The following is an 18,131-nucleotide window of genomic DNA, read 5'->3' on the forward strand; positions in this document are numbered from 1 at the left end:
GAGACCAAGAGATGAACACACCAAGCAGATTCAGAAGGATGTAGGTTGCAGGAGGTACTGGGATATGAAGAAGCTTGCACAGGATAGAGTAGCATGGAGAGCTGCATCAAACCAGTCTCAGGACTGTAGACCACAACAACAACAACATATGACTTTTACAGAAATAATGTATGACTTTAAACTAGAGGTTACATATTTTATAGTATATATAGGGTGTGCACATAAATAATGGATATGTTTGACCCTGGCATTACTTTAATCTTATGTCAGAAGTGTTTGGCTTTTACAGAAATAATGCATATCATCCACTTTAAACTAGGGGTTACATATTTTTATAACGTATATCTCGCCCCAGTTTTAGTACTACGCTCAGATTCGTTGGAAACAAGAGGGGGAGCGCCATGGAGAAGTTGGATTTTCTTGACTGGTTGGAGACAGAGAGAAGGGAGGGGAAGGATGTGGCGTCATGTGTAGGTCACATGTCTTTCCGAAATAATGTAATATGACACCATTTTTAATCATCATTTAAATACTATGCTCTAAGTGGTTGGAAAGAGGATGGGGTTTTAAATTTGCTATTAACACAGTTGGGCTACCTCTACCAGTCTGGTCCCTTCAATCCCACAAACCAACCAACCAAGCTACCTCTACCACCTTGGATTTTTTCGTTGTTTGTTTCATTTTGATACTGTGCTCTGATTGACTGGAGATAAGGGGGAAGAGGCGAGAGGGGGGGCGGGGGGGGGGGAAGAGCATTTTTAATTTCCCGCTAGCACGTCTGGGCTAGTTCCACCAACTTGGATTTTTGATGTTTCATTTTTAATACTGTACTAGGATTAGCTAGAGATAAGGGGAGGGGAGGGGTAGGGAACGGTGGAGGTGAAGTGTCTTATTACATCATGAGTCAAGTCAAGGTCAACGTCTAAAAATCTAGTTCAAGGTCTAAAGTGTTGACCCTGATGCAATGGGTAAGCTGGTGCACTATGTACATTTATGGTCATTTAAGCCCAAAGTGGGCTAGATAGTTGATATCCCTACTACACACAGGCAATGTATAAGTTAGCTACACTTTGTTTAATGGACTTTCATTTAATGTATTTTTCTTTTCACAAGAATTATTTCTGGTTTTTGTTTCCATTTATTTCCTGTGAGGCAAGCAAGTGCCACAGAATATTGGCGTTTGCCACCTCATGTGGCAGTCTAACCGTTGTTACACCTGCCGAATGGGTTAAAAAAATTTAGTGAACGCGCTACACAACGCCACATACATGTTGTTATTTGTTTTTTAACAATAATTGTTATTAATTGCTTTTCTGGATTGATTGGAGGAAGGTATCAAGAAAAGGACTAAGACATGTTAATTAACTCCAATGAGTAAAATGTAACATCGATTTTACTGAAGTATATTACGCGCAACTTGAAATTTTTTACATAGTAATGATAGAAAAGATATCATAGTTAAATCTTTTTCTTAGTTGGCTGTCTGTTCTCGGAACAGATTTAATCCGCCTTTCAGAAATAGAGAATTACTATATCTGGCGACTGGGATGGGACTATGAACTTGATGCTTTGTTTGGCATCTGACTTTCTCTAACTTCTTCTCAACAGCAGGCTTAAACTCTTCCGAGAAAAGTCAGCTAATTCAAAAGAAGATAAAATATGATCCGTTTTTCATCACCAGTATGTAAAAATAGTCAAGTTGTTGCTGCTGATGCATAACAGGTTTTCATAAACAGATGTTATATTTGGAGATAATTAATGTGCCTTATTCCTTTTCCTGATAACTTCCTCCAATCAATCCAATAAAACATTAACAATCATTGTTATTCAAAAATAACAAAGAACAACTTGTATGTGGTGTTGTGGATCGCGTCCTGTCAACATCTGTGGCCTTTGTGGCAGGTGCAACTGTTATGTACAGCAGATGAACCCCAGTGTGCCGTGATGGTCGCTCGCCTCAAATGAAATTAAAAATGAATAAATAAAAAAAACTGTAACCGATAATTTTCTTCCATTCTTATCTGATGAACGTTGCACTGGTCTGGAAGATTTGACCCTAAAGTCTGAGCCAGGCGAAGGGGTTGGGGGGTTAGTGGAGGGAGGGGGTTAATTTATATAAGTTTCGTAGAAGGCGGAGGAAGTGGGAGGAAACAAAACACAACTGGATAATCTGTGGATGCTAATCATCAAATATATTTACACTATGACTTTTTAATAGTTGCCTCCACCTACCTTACCCTACCAGACCCTTCTGACATTTTCGGTAGCAAGGAGGATAGTGACGAATGGCAACATCGTTTTGGGTTTTCGTGACAAATGGCTATGGGTACACTTTTCCCCGGTCGGTATCCATTTCATTTTGTGGCTTTCTTCAATCTGATACTCAATGAATATTTCTTCCCGTGTAACAAGGACAGAATGCAAGTTCCTTTCCCGAAGATCTTTTTCACTAGTGTGTGTATGAGGAGGGGGAGGGGAGGGGAGGTTGTAGTTCGCTTCTGCTGTCCGATGTTGGTTATACGCACTTACGGACCTGTCACACATCTCATGGTCTTTTTAATCGCCAGACCTGAACATGAGAGCGCAGGTGTCTGTAAACATTATTTTGATAGTTTTGTAGCGCTACGTTTTCTTCTAGATAAGAAAAAGGCTTATGGAGCAATTTCTTCATTTGGCATTTCACGTTGAAACTCTATTTACACTAGAGTGTTAGAACTAGTGTTAAATTGATAACCTGTAGAAACGTAACTTACAGTTTCAGTATCACCATGTTGTGTCATTTTCAGGCATTGTCGCATCTCCACGAACACAACGTGATGCACCGCGACGTTAAAGGCAGCAACATCCTGCTCACTAAGGAGGGTGAGGTCAAGCTCGTCGACTTCGGGCTAGCAAAGTGAGTAATTTGATTTCTTTAAGGCAGAACCATAGCGCCTTGGTTACCAAGTAGAGAAGCAGTTATTAATCATTTCAACTGTACTTAACACTTGAGACAGTGTTTTGTGGTGAGTCCATATGTTACCGATGTTGACGGCCGGATGGCTAATGAATTTCTACAGTTTTTGTACTAAATACTCTTTAATTCGTCATTACACCCTAAAATCTCTGGTTTTCATTATATACACACATCAAAAAAAGTTTTGCATGACCTCGGTTTAGAGAGTTCCGCAACCTGTACAGAAAATTGGAATAGAGATGAACATAAACATTATTTCCGCCCTTTTTATTGCTCATGAAAACGACACATTACATGTTGTACCACCATACAGAGGGATCTTCAGAGGTAGTGGTCCACATTGCTCTACACACCAGTACCTCTAATACCCAGTATCACGTCCTCTTGCATTGATGCATGCCTGCACTGTTGATCCAGATTGTCCCACTCCTCAACGGCGATTCGGTGTAGATCCCTCAGAGTGGTTGCTGGGTCACGTCGTCCATAAACAGCCCTTTTCAATCTACCCCAGGCATGTTTGATAGTTTTCATGTCTGGAGAACATGCTGGCCACTGTAGTCGAGCGATGTCGTTATCCCGAAGGAATTCATTCACAAGATGTGCACAATGGGGGCACGAATTGTCGTCCATGAAGACGAATGCTTCGCCAATATGCTGCCGATATGGTTGCAATATCGGTCGGAGGATGGCATTTATGTATCGTACAGCCGTTACGGCGCCTTCTACGACCACCAGCGGCGTACGTCTGCCCCACATAAAGCCACACTAAAATAGCTGGATACATCCACCTTGCTGCACTCGCTGGACAGTGTGTCTAAGGCTTTCAGCCTGACCGGGTTGCCTCCAAACACGTCTCCGACGATTGTCTCGTTTAAGGCATATGCAACATTCACCTGTAAAGAGAACGCGATGCCAATCCTGAGCGGTCCATTCGGCATGTTGTTGGGCCCATATGTGCCGAGCTGCATGGTGTCGTTGTTGCAAAGATGGACCTCGCCATGGACGTCGGGAGTGAAGTTGCGCATTATGCAGTGTATTGGGCACAGTTTGAGTCGTAACACGACGTCCTGGACAGCATTATGCAACATGGTGGCGATGCTGTCAGAGTTCCTCCGAGCCATAATCCGTAGGTAGCGCTCATCCATTGCAGTGGTAGCCCCTGGGCGTCCTGAGCGAGCCATGTCATCGACAGTTCCTGTCTCTCTCTGTATCTCCTCCATGTCCGAACATCGCTTTGGTTCATTCCAAGACGTCTGGAGACTTCCCTTGTTGAGAACCCTTCCTGGCAGAAAGTAACAGTGTGAACGCGATCGAACCGTGGTATTGACCGTCTAGGCATGGTTGAACTACAGACAATACGACCGGTTAACTCCTTCCTGGTGGAATGACTGGAACTGATCGACAGTCGGACCCCTCCATCTAATAGGCGCTGCTCATGCATGGTTGTTTACATGTTTGGGCGTGTTTAGTGTCATCTCTGAACAGTCCAAGGGCTTGTGCCTGTGATACAATATCCACAGTCAACATCTATCTTCAGGAGTTCTGGGAACTGGGGTGATGCAAAACTTTCTTTGATGTATGTTTATTGCCAATAACTCACATCAAAAAATATTGCCCAAAATTTGATTTATTACCGAGAACCTTGTACTAGTCTATTCCCTTACTTAGCCTCACTAAAAGTTAATCTCGTAGCACACAGACCACTGGAGTATATTTGGAGGATTTAGAATTAATATGCACCAAGTCCATTAAAGCCAATTTTCAGCTCGAATTAAATAACCATACTATTTAAATCGCTTCAAGGGTTGAGTTATGTACGACGTTTAAGTGGACTAATAACTCATACTTTATCCAGTAACTCATTATAGTCGTTGCCCGGAAGGATAAAATTTGACAGTGTACCAGATTTGGTTCAGTTTCTCTCCGAAACGTTAAGGAATGTATATGACATGAGTTTTATTATCTATTGTCGTTTTATATCACAAAATATAAAAATCTCCTTCCTGTTACATTAACACACAGAATTTTCACAAATTCAGTTTGCATAGAAGTGGTGCTTAGAAAGTACTTGGCTCAAATGTATGTTGCAGTATTTATTACCATTCTGGTCACGAGTAGTGTCAACGAAGCAACGCCATCGTCACTGTTCGCCTGCAACGCCATACCGGTGGAAAATGTAGTGGAATGTTTTTGAAATTGCCCTCGTATGGTAGAAGTGATTTCATATCGTTTATCTTCTGTACATTACTTGTCTTCTAGACTAATGTAGTAAATCTTAAAATACGTTTGCCAAAGTCTGCAAAGGTATTCCTTGTCTTTCATTTCAGATTAATGTCCCGAAACGACAGTTTCTTTGAATTCGATCATTAAGGGTGAGCATTCTTCAAATTTCAGCCACCCTATATACATCTAATTGACAGACTGTTGTTGTGTACCCTCTTTGATGTTTGTTACGCAGTTTTTCAAAGTTTTTATGCTTGGTGATCAATTTAGGTTTATTACTCCTGGCTGAATTAACAGTCTTCACCAGTCCTCTTCCACATAAAGGTATTGTTCTTTTTTATTAGTTTTTCTATTATATCGAAGACAAAATTTTTAGGCAAGTACGGACGTCCAGACTCTAGGAACATCAACGCCACATGCTGTATTTTTAGTTAGGAGCTTGAGCTAGTTTTAACTGAGTTCAGGCTGTTTTAATGTAGCGAATTTGTCCTGTTCATGAGTCTAAATACCGAAATATATATGTGAAGTTTTGCGAATTCTCTCTTCAATTCTTGCTAATATAAGAAGATGTTGGCATATTTTAAGTTACTACCACTTCATAAAATTATTAAAACTTAAGTACAAGTGCAACTTTTGATTTACAGACTTTTTAAACTAAAAAGATACGTCACGAATCTGTAAGTGTCTTGAAACAGGGATATTGTGGAACTGTTTCATTATAACTTTGTAATCGTCTTTATTTCTGAGAGACAGAGGTGTAATCCCACCGTGTGCATGAAAATGTGTTTATGGACTTGGTTTAATGTTACACTCAAAACAAACTTTTACAATACGGTGGTAGATTGTATTCAGAAATAGCCAAAATAGGACTTGGTCTACTTTGAATCCTCCCTTTCGCACTCATCATATGAAAAAATCTTCTCCTTTCGAATCGTTATCTTTCTACTAGGAACATGAAGTGCAGTGCGCTGTCAATAGAAAACAGCATATCAGCTATATAATTTTGTAGTAATGACCAAATATGTGTTCCCATATTGTGCTCTCTGTCACCGAATTAAAAACATTCCGTAAGCAACAACGCACGCGCAGAGGGACGAGATTGTATCTTTGCAACGCTATCAGAGTCGAATTTTTCTTTGGAATTTTGTTAGAAGGAACTGACTTTTCTTTGAAACGCTAAATTACATGACTACGAATATAATCACAAAGAAAGCAGCTGTTCATCTTTTTGAAAAGCAATTTTCAACAAGAGATCACCGCGACGAGGATATTATGGTTGTATATTTTAAATAACGCGATGAATCCAGAATGTTTGAAAGCAATAAAATATACAAATTAAGCACCCACTAAATTTTTCCCCTGCTTGATAAAACTGTGGAGTACTGCTGTCGCTGTAAACAAATTTTTACTTGGCTTTTCTTGTGGTGCACAGTCAATTCATTCTGGCGTAAAATTCGCTGTTTACAATTGATAGTGGCCACAGTTGCAAATCGTAAAAAAACACAATTGCCACAAAACAGCTATCGTATTGAGGCAGTCAGTGTTAATGCAGCCACAAGATTACATTAATCTTATTAGAAAAATACCTTTGTTTAATACCTCGTCTTTCCACTGTCGCTTTTTACGAATTCACAAATTTACAGGAATAAAACAGTTTCAGTAGGTCCCCACTATTTTCTTTGAGATAGGAACGAATTTTGACTGTTGATACATTACCCCTCGATGATCGCTAAATTTTGACAGGGTATGTCCATCTCAGATCTGGCTAACTGAAAACAATATCAGTTAAAAACAAAGGAAATGAATGTCTCTTAATTTGTATATAAACGGAACATACACAACAACAAGGGCCCCACACACGAACAACTTATCGCTGGAAATCTCGGCAACTATATCGCCTGCAGTCGCAAACCTTCTTTGTCCCCACCACTCAAGGGGGATCTATCGAACAATTTCAACTAGTAATTTGAATGCTAATCTGACTTGAATATCTGCTATGGAAAATTAGTAGCAGTGATAAGCTCTATACAGGAAAAGTACGGACATCTTTTTCTCTTTCGCTTGCAATTCGCGACTGACTGAAGTCGCGTCACGTGACACTTTAGGCCATATTAGACTTTCCGGTTACGTGTGTCGTATAGGATTTGGTGTGCTTTGCTTAAAATTCAGAGCCGAAGAATGCCACAGTACTGTGCTTTCCGCTGCACTTCTCGAGATCAGAAGGGACAGAAACTTTTATAAGATTGTTGCTTTAGGGATAGACGCAGCAAAAAGAATTTTTATGTATTACAGTAAATCATGTTAATAAGATTTAAGTGAGTATATGATCTAACGAAGAGCTACAGTGTTTTAATTTGGACAAATTGATGAAAACTTACTCCGTAACGGTATGAGATTCAATTCTTCACATGTCGCTACATTTCACTTGTCTGCATGTAGCTGAAACGCTCATGTAACACATCTGATTGTTGTTTAATTTCGTTTTGAAGTTATTGTTTAGTTCTCGAAGTCTCCTGCTCGCTTATATCATTCATTCACTGTCGTTAATGTATCTTAACAGCATAAAATAATTACAATAAAAAGAACTAAAATAAAATAAAAGATGATTAGAGAGGTATAAACACATCAAAATGTAACTGGAACAGAAAAGTGATTTTTTTTAATCTTAGACACTTTACAGCCGCTTTTATGCGAGGCAAAGAAATTTAAAACGCAAATACTATGTGCAATGGGCGGAACTCAATGTTCGGTGTATGTTTTTGTAGAAAGTTCAGAAGTGAACTGTAGATAGCTTATGTAACTATCACAGTGTAGTCCCAACAAGTATTTGCGGCCTGTTATCTATCAAGCAAGAATACTGTGAATGAATCATGCTTGTGTGATACGTGTGTATGGAGCATACCGTTCAGTACATGACCGTTATCCCTAAGGCATTTATGTTCTGCACAAAGCTGTTCTTCAGTAAAAATTCCTTGATAAAAATACAACAATACAATTACACACATTGTGAATAATACACTGCGATTCTGTCTCAGTGAAAAATGATAGGTTATGAAACCATCGCAAGACGAAACCTTGCAGGAGACAACTTTTAATCTGATCTCTTAAACAGACCTTGATGCCTGAGGGACATGGTTTCTGTACTGGCAAATGGTATGTTTCAGATAGTAGAATTGTGATATTTTTCCTGCAGTTTCTATTTTTTCCTCCAAAATGATGTTTTTCCAACGTGTTATTTTTCAATTTTTTCCTGCTGTTGCTGAGGATTCTAGATGATCAGTTTAAAGCTATATACGATATAACTAAGTAGCTGAAAGTGCTACCACAACAGGACCGGCGAAATTTAAAACTACCGCTGTTAATATACACAGACTGGTGTTTATCCTCGTCTCAACATATGCTTTTCGACACGTTTTGCTTGATTTTTTTTTTCTGAGAATTTGAGATGTTCAATTTTATGCAAACGCTCTACCTTAGCAGTACATAATGTACAGGAACACGCTTCTGTAATGCGCTAACGGAAAAAAATCGCAACACCAAGAAGGAGTTGTGCGGCATAAACGAAAGTTACTAGGCGTGTTTCTACGTCAGAATGATGATGATGATGTCTATTCAAATTTTGCTCTAGTCGCACAAGAGAGGCGCTAGAGCGCCACCATGAGGACGCAAATCAGATTTGCTTTAAATACACGCTGTAACGGTAGTGAGCATAAGTTAGTTTTGAGATTGGACACGGTGAGTTGATGACAGTCAAGAATGCCTCTAAAGCGACAAAGACGACACTATCAACACCTCATTGAGTTTGAACAAGGTCGTGTAATAGAACTACGAGAAGTTCAATGTTCCTCCTGCGATACTGCAGAAAGACTTGACAGTATTAGCCTCGGTACATGAGTGCTGGCGGCGGTTGTCACGAGAACGTACGGTCGCAAGAAGACCGGGCTTCAGACGGCCACGTGACACTACCGAGAGGAAGGACCATCGTGTTTAGCTTGTAGCTCTGGCCTATCGCTTTGCATCTGCAGCAGAAATCTGAGCAGCACTTGGTACCATCGTGACACAGCGAACTGTTACGAATCGGTTACTTCAAGGACAACTCCGAGCCAGACGTCCTTTACCATGTATTCCAGTGATCCCAAACAACAGCCAACTGCGACCTCAGTAGTGTCAAGCGACAGCTCATTGGAGAGCAAGGTGGAGGTCAGTTTCTAATGTGAAGCCGGTCCTCTTTCGGTGGTAATGATGGCTGTGTCTTGGTTAGGAGGATGCCAGATGGGGGCCCGTAACCACCCTGTCTATGTACTAGACACACCGGACCTACCAGACCTACACCTGGAGTTATGGTTTGGGGTGCGATTTCATGATAGCAAGAGCACTCTCGTGGTTATCCCACGCTCCCTCATTCCAAAATTGTATGTGAATCTGGTGATTCGACCTGTCATGCTATCATTCATGAACAGCATTCTAGGGATTTTTTTCCAACTGGATAACCCTCGCCCACATATTGCTGTTGTAAACCAACATGCTCTACAGAGATCACACACAAGGTTATTTGGTAAGCGTGACTCAAGTGGCAGAGTCTGCAAGAGAGGCGCTCTGCATCGCGGTGTAGCTTGCTGACCTGGTTTCGAGAGGGTGCGTTTCCGCATGAGGTATCGAATATATTGCTTCCCCCCTACTTATACCTCCCGAGGAGATGACGAATGGCTTTCCGGCAGTCGTTCTTCCCGCGAACCATACGCGACTGGAACAGGAAAGGGAGGTAATGGCAGTGGCACGTAAAGTGCCCTCCGCCACATATCGTTGGGTGGCTTGCGGAGTATAAACGTAGATGTTGATGTAGAGTCGGCATGTTGTCTTCGCCTCCTAGATCACCAGATCAGTCTCCAATCGAGCACACACTGTATATCATCGGACGCCGACTTCAGCGTCATCCGCATCCATCATTAACCGCCCTGTATTGACCGACCAAGTGCAACAGGCGTGGAACTCCATCCCACAAACAGACATCCGGCACTTGTACAACACAATGCATGCAATTTTTTTTGTTGCATTCAATATTCTGGTGGTTACACCGGTTATTAATGTACCAGCATTTAACATTTGCAATGGCTTATCTCGCGCTTACATTAACCTGTGATTTTGCAATGTCAATCATTTAAATGCATTACCTAGGCAAATGCATTCCCGAAACTTCATTAGTCTACATTAATTATTTTTTGATGTTGCTACTTTATTTACGTCATTTTAAAAATAGTTAAATACACTTTGTGGGCATCGGAAGACCATCCACATGATGGGCCCAAAACGCCTGCAGCACCGAAGGTGACCACACGTTTCCTACACAGCAGTTTAGGTGGACCCAATAGCAGTGTCCTGTTACAGGTTCGAGATGCCTCCTTACCTTTTCTGCTATCAAAAATAACTACGTTTCTCCCAAGATACAAAAGTAGTTAACGACGGTTATTTGTATATGTTCAAATGGATCTGAGCACTATGGGACTTAACAGCTGAGGTCATCAGTCCCCCAGAACTTAGAACTACTTAAACCTAACTAACTTAAGGACATCACACACATCCATGCTCGAGGCAGGATTCGAACCTGCGACCGTAGCGGTCGCGCGGTTCCAGACTGAAGCGCCTAGAACCGCTCGGCCACACCGACCGGCTATTTGCTTATTTTAAGAACAAATATCCTAGCAACAATATTTAGTAGCAAATCGCATCTTACGTTAGGTGTAAATGCTTCACTTAATGCGTATAAAAAGTACTTGAATCGTCATTGTATTATTTGTGTCACGTCATATTAACAAAACCAATGGAAGTTTTTAGGCGATATCAGGTTCGCAAAAGGTTACTAAGCAAAACTGGCTTTGTGTTGTAATGACTAACAACCTCATTTTTAAGGGCAAAACATTTGTGAGAAGATTTATGATTCATAGAAATCATCCACACAGCTGAACCAGCTTTCTTCAAGTTACCAACTAAACTGAAAGCTCTACTGACAAGGGAACCTCCCCCATCGCACCCCTCTCAGATTTAGTTATAATTTGTCACAGTGGATAGGCCTTGTAAAACTGAACACAGATCAATCGAGAAAACAGGAAGAAGTTGTGTGGAACTATGAAAAAATAAGCAAAATATACAAACTGAGTACTCCATGGGCCACATAGGCAATATCAAGGAGGAAGTGAGCAAAAGTGGGCCGTGGTCTTGTGGTTAGCGTGAGCAGCTGCTGATCGAAAGGTCCTTGGTTTAAGCCTTCCCTCGAGCGAAAAGTTTAATTACTATTTTTGCAAAGTTATGATCTGTCTATTCGTTCATTGACGTCTCTGTTCACTGTAATAAGTTTAGTGCTGTGTTTTGCGACCGCACCGCAAAACCGTGTGATTAGTAGACGAAAGGACGTGCCTCTACCATGGGAACCGAAAACATTTGATCGCAAGGTCATATGCCAACCGATTCCTCCACAGGAAAACACGTCTGATATATTCTATACGACACTGGTGACGGCATGTGCGTCACATGACAGGAATATGTTGTCGACCCACCTAACTTGCACACTTGGCGAATGGGTAAAAAGATTCTTCTACCTTGCACGATTTAGGTTTTTGTTGTGGATGTGATAATCACTTCCAAAAAAGTGATGAAAACATTAGAGTGCGTCACATAAACTGCAACAAATGAATGCAACAGTTTCACAGTCGCACAGATTTCTCTGTGATCTGTCAAAACAAATGTTTTTAACGTTTTCAAATTTTTCCGTGTGTAGACCGTCAAATCCTGCATATGTCCAAGCAAATCAGAACATATCCTGGAATTTTGGAGAGCGATGTTGATTATGTGTGAGTGCTTGAACTCTGATAATAAAAAATTAAAGTTTTCACTCGAGGGAATACTTGAACCAAAGACCTCTCGTTCCACAGCTGCTCACGCTAACCACGGGACCACGGCGTTACTGAGCTCACAATCTCCTTGATGTTGCCTATGTTTCCCATGGACTACTCAGTTTGTATATTTTGCTTATTTTTTCATAGTTCCACACAACTTCTTCCTGTTTTCTCGATTGATCTGTGTTCAGTTTGTCAAGGCCTATCCACAGTGCCAACTTATAACTAAATCTGAGGGGGGTGCGATGGGGAGATTTCCTTGTGAGTAGTAAGAACTCTACAGCTGACTTGATTCAAATAAGCTTATTGTGCGATTATTGCAGTCCGTCTTAGAACGCTCTGTGCAGTATGCTAGTTTGTTGCAGAGATCATGTGACAATTCCCGTACAATCAGTTTAGCCTCACATGCGTTTAAAATGCGCAACAAGCATATGTTATCGAAGGTTGGAAGGGAAAATTATGAGAGCCGTGTAACACGCTGCGTTGTTCTGCCATCGTGTCGAGGAAAAACAAACTGCATTTAGGGGTGGATATGGTCCAAAAGGCTAGACGATTACCTACGTTGATACGTTGTGCCTTCCCGAATGACGAGATCACCTATGGAATGTCCACGAAAACGTCTCCCAGACCTAACTCTCCCTCCTCCGGCCTGTACACTTCCGACAATTGTTACAGGCACTTCGCTTTTAGACGTTTCACGCCGATGGAGCATAAAACGTGATTCTTCTGAAAAGGCCACCTGTCATCACTCAGTCAAAGTGCAGTTGCGGTTTTGGCGTGCAAATTGCAGCCTTTGTCACTGATGAACAGTAACCAGCATGGTTGCACGAATCAGATGCCCGCTGAGGAGGCCCATACGCAGCAACGTTCGGTGAACGGTCGTTGGAAGACACTGTAGGTAGCCCTTTTGCTGATCTGAGTGGGCAGTTGCTCAACACTTGCCCGTACACTACTCCACAACTCTCGTCAACCCGTATATCTAAGGCTCATCTTCGCTGCTGTGAAACATATCTTTTTACTGCAAAGGTGCTCATAGCTCTTAAGGTATGCATTTTAGACCCCATGCGTACTGGACGTTTTTCCCCGTTTTGGTCCATACTACCACCTCCTCAAAGAGACTGCAGTAGAAGAGATTTGTTTTGCCGTATCGAAGATGAACAAGTGCTCATCACTCTTAAGGTATGCATTTTAGAACCGACGTTCACTAGACCTTTTTTTGTTTTGATGTAGAGAACATGTCATCTAAGTCTGTAAAGGATATTTAGTTACACTCTGTATATAGCATGTTTCAGAAGTGATGATCAATATTAAGGGCTATGACAGGAAAGATAAATCGAAACGAAAAAGTCAACTAAACATGGGTTCTAAAACGTATAACTTAAGTGCTATGAGTAATTCTTGGTCTTCGATACTGTGAAACAAATTTCTTCCGCTGCAAGCTCTTTGCTGTCGATATTTTGGGTAGTAGTAGTATGGATCAGAACAAGAAAAAAACGGCCTGTAAACAGGTGCTCTAAAATGCATGCCTTAAAAGTCATGAGCACTTGTTCATTAGAAGAGGTATGTTTTAAAGTAGCGAAGATGAACAGCTCTTAAAGTATGTATTCTAGAGCGCATGTTTCCTGGGCACTTTTTTCTTGTTTCGTTCCATATTACCACTTCCCAAAATATGGAATTCGTAGAGCTTGCAGGAGAAAAGATTTGTTTCACAGTATCGATGATTAAAAATTGCTCATAGCTCTTAAGGTATGCGTTTTAGAGTGCATGTTTACTTAACTTCTTTTTGTTTCGAATGACCATTCCTGTCGTATCCCTGAATATTGACCACTACTTCTGAAACAACCTGTGTACCGAGTGTCTCTGCTGTGGATCCTCACGTGCATTTTCTGTGGGGTTTTGGCAGATATTCGCAATTTCTCTTTTTCAACGTGTATCTGCAGTCAACGCAAACAAATCCTGCTGATCACATGTTTCACAAGATGCCAAATGTCGATGGAAAGCTTCGTTCGTTTCCCGTTACAACCAAAATCATTTTTAAATCGGAATTTTACGTGCTCATTCCATAGACTAGTTCCAAATTAGTGTAGTGCTAACATTCCTTTTACAGACACATATTAACAGGGACGAAGAATGACCAGTACTCCAGCAACGACTGATCAGCGCTTCTGCATGGCGGTATCAGTCAGCGTAGTCCAGGGCGGTGATGTCACTGCTGGAGTACTAGTTAGTCTTCACTGTCCCTGTTAGTACACATCGATAAAACGAATATCGCACTAGACTAATGTGGCGTTGCTCTGTCGAATGGGTACGTAAAATCCCGCTTTAAATATAATTTTGTTTGTAACAGAAAATAAACAGACGTTTTCCATAGACTCTGGGCGTTGCAGGAAAGGCGTGATGAGCGGGATCTCTTTGGGCTAACTCCAGCAATACGTTGCAGAAACTAAATTGCAAATATCCGCCGAAACACCAAAGAAAATGTGGCCGACGACTCTTAGGAGAGACACTCTGTATTTCTCCTTTTCCCAGTGTACGTACTGAAGATGGGCACTACATGGACAAAACCAGTAGTGATTATAATCTTGGTGTGCGACTTGTATCTAAAAGTAAGAGGAACGACATCATTTCCACCAGGCTGTTATTTTTAAATGAGTACTTTATTAAACGCTACTAGCCAGTTTCGAGCGTATGCTGATTCTCAAGTGCACTGGAGCTGTGAACACTTTTTTTTTTTTTACCGAGCGAGGTGGCGCAGTGGTTAGCACATTGGACTCGCATTCGGGAGGACGACGGCTCAATCACGTCTCCAGCCATCCTGATTTAGGTTTTCCGTGATTTCCCTAAATCGTTTCAGGCAAATGCCGGGATGGTTCCTTTGAAAGGGCACGGCCGATTTCCTTCTCAATCCTTCTCTAGCCCGAGCTTGCGCTCCGTCTCTAATGACCTCGTTGTCGACGGGACGTTAAACGCTAACCACCACCACCACCACTAACACTTTTTTTTTTTTTTTTTTTTTGAGTCTTCACTCTTCTGAGTGGTGTGATGCGGCCCGCCACGAAATCCTCTCCTGTGTCAAACCTTTCATCTCAGAGTGGCAATTGCGAGCTACGTCCTCAATTATTTGCTAGATGTCTTCCAATCTCTTGCTAGAGGTCTTCCTCTACCGTTTTTACCCTCAGTAGCTCCCACTTTTACCATGGAAGTCGTTCCCTCATGTCTTAACACATATCCTAACACCCTGTTCCTTTTTCCTGTCAATTTCATGTATACGATGTTACAGTGCGTGTGTTGTTAAGAATGATCCTTGCAGTGCAATGTTCCTTCGAACATGCATGCTTGTCCGAAGGAACAAACACTCCGGTGATTACAGTCGTTATGAAATACACGAAATGTATTCATAGTTGCGAATACGAACAAGCATCAACTGTTGAAGGAAATGACAGCAATGAAAATTTGTGACGAACCTGGACTCTAAACCACATTTCTCACTTTACGCGAGCGAGTACTCATTAGTATGTTCATTCTATTCCACATATGCGGTTATTCTTCTTCACCTTCACTGAGGATAGTAGTATAACACGTAAATGACACGACATGCACAGTAATGCATGGTCTAATCGTCAATGGACACGACCTCAAAACAGATATACACAAACGATGCATACTCTGTATAGGAGTGCTTAATAAAGTTCTGTTTCAAACAGCCTGGTGGAGATGATGTCGTTCTTCACATTTACGGAGGCTGTGTTGTCCGCCGAGACGAAATCCATATAAGTAAAATGAAATGTTTTATAAGTCAAATTTGTTTCTTCAAATAAACTACTGGCCATTAAAATTGCTACACCAAGAATAGATGCAGATGATAAAAGGGTATTCATTGGACAAATACATTATACTAGAACTGACATGTGATTACATTTTCACGCAGTTTGGGTGCATAGATCCTGAGAATTCAGTACCCAGAACAACCACCTCTGGCCGTAATAACGGCCTTGATACGCCTGGGCATTGAGTCAAACACAGCTTGGATGCCGTGTACAGGTACAGCTGCCCATGCAGCTTCAACACGATACCACAGTTCATCAAGAGTAGTGACTGGCGTATTGTGACGTGCCAGTTGCTCGGCCACCATTGACCAGACGTTTTCAATTGGTGAGAGATCTGGAGAATGTGCTGGCCAGGGCAGCAGTGGAACACTTCCTGTATCCAGAAAGGCCCGTACAGGACCTGCAACATGCGGTCATGCATTACCCTGCTGAAATGTAGGGTTTCGCAGGGATCGAATGAAGGGTAGAGCCACGGGTCGTAACACATCTGAAATGTAACGTTCACTGTTCAAATTGCCATCAATGGGAACAAGAGGTGACCGAGACGTGTAACCAATGGCACCCCATACCATCACGCCGGGTGATACGCCAGTATGACGATGACAAATACACGCGTCCAATGTGCGTTCAACGCGATGTCGCTAAACACGGATGCGACCATCATGATGCTGTAAACAGAACCTGGATTCATCCGAAAAAATGACGTTTTGCCATTCGTGCACCCAGGTTCGTCGTTGAGTACACCATCGCAGGCGCTCCTGTCTGTGATGCTGCGTCAAGGGTATCCGTAGCCATGGTCTCCGAGCTGATAGTCTGTGCTGCTGCAAACGTCGTCGAAATGTTCGTGCAGATGGTTGTTGTCTTGCAAACGACCCCATCTGTTGACTCAGGGATCGAGACGTGGCTGCACGATCAATTACAGGCATGCCGATAAGATACCTGTCATCTCGACTGCTAGTGATACGAGGGCTTAGGGATCCAGCACGGTTCCGTATTACCCTCCTGAACCTACCGATTCCATATTCTGCTAACAGTCATTGGATCTCGACCAACGCGAGCAGCAATGTCGCGATACAGTAAACCGCAATCGCGATAGGCTACAATCCGACGTTTATCAAAGTCGGAAACGTGATGGTACGCACTTCTCCTCCTTACACGAGGCATCACAACAACGTTTCACCAGGCAACGCCGGTCAACTGCTGTTTGTGTATGAGAAGTCGGTTGGAAACTTTCCTCAGTCAGCATGTTGTAGGTGTCGCCACCGGCGCCAACATTGTGTGAATGCTCTGAAAAGCTTATCATTTGCATATCACAGCATCTTCTTCCTGCCGGTTAAACTTCGCGTCTGTAGCACGTCATCCTCGTGTTGTAGCAATTTTAATGACCAGTAGTGTATAAAATCTTATTTTGCCTGAAGTTGCTTTGCGAGTGAAGATTAGTCGATAATACGTTTCTCTGAATTAACGCACACATTTCCGTCGTAGTGGATAGGGCAAAGACACGTTCACAATTGTGAAACAGTTTTTCAGCATCAACGAAAAGAAATTCTGCGTGCCGATCCTCTTTAGGTATTAGCGACTGTGTTGTCGTTCGTTCTAAAGCGAGAACCATCCGTGACCTCCACGGAATCTGAACACGAATGCGGAATAGCTTGGAGAGTCGGTGGAGCGTGGTTTCCCCGATCCGCCCTGGGCAGCGCCACTCAGTTGCGATCGAGGAGCGCAGACGCGCCACCTCGAATCGAGGCGACGGACGCAGCGGCCCGACGCGACAAACACGTCAGAAGTTGCCGACAGGGGAGCGCGGGAACAGAGCAGTCCGCCTTTTCTTCGAAGGGGCCCTCCACTGACACCGCCACCTGGAAGATGGTATCGCTGTCCGACGCTCAAATTGGCCGTGCTGGCGAGGGGACGACGCAGCCTTTTGTGGCCGAAGCACAGAGCCGGCAGCGTCCAACACCGCATCCACGGCGGCAACAGCAGCAGAAACAGCAGCAGCAACAGTAGCAGAGCAGAGGGGCTCCTTTGTCCGTCTCGGTTTCCTGTCTCCTCACTGTGCTCTGGAGAATCACGATCAGCAGCGTGTGAACGCGACGTTCGGCGAAACCTCTTGGCACTCGGTAGGCGCACAGGAATCTGTGCCATTTGAGCCACCCCAAAAAACCATATCTCAAGGCTCTCGGTTTTTATTATTATTTTCATGGGTCGTCGGACGGGTTTTCTTCCTCGCCCCTC

General features: G+C 42.5%; 1 protein-coding gene across 2 annotated transcripts in view; it reads left to right on the forward strand.

Moving 5' to 3' along the window:
- Positions 1 to 18,131, forward strand: part of LOC124595918 (neither inactivation nor afterpotential protein C) — a 386,219-nt gene that overhangs the window by 52,207 nt on the left and 315,881 nt on the right. For both annotated transcript variants that reach the window (XM_047134827.1, XM_047134829.1), the window contains exon 5: positions 2,787 to 2,896. In XM_047134827.1, the coding sequence (XP_046990783.1) occupies positions 2,787 to 2,896 (110 nt within the window). The remainder of the gene's footprint in view (positions 1 to 2,786; positions 2,897 to 18,131) is intronic.

The sequence above is a fragment of the Schistocerca americana genome, chromosome 2 (assembly GCF_021461395.2).
Source record: "Schistocerca americana isolate TAMUIC-IGC-003095 chromosome 2, iqSchAmer2.1, whole genome shotgun sequence".
NCBI lineage: Eukaryota > Metazoa > Arthropoda > Insecta > Orthoptera > Acrididae > Schistocerca > Schistocerca americana.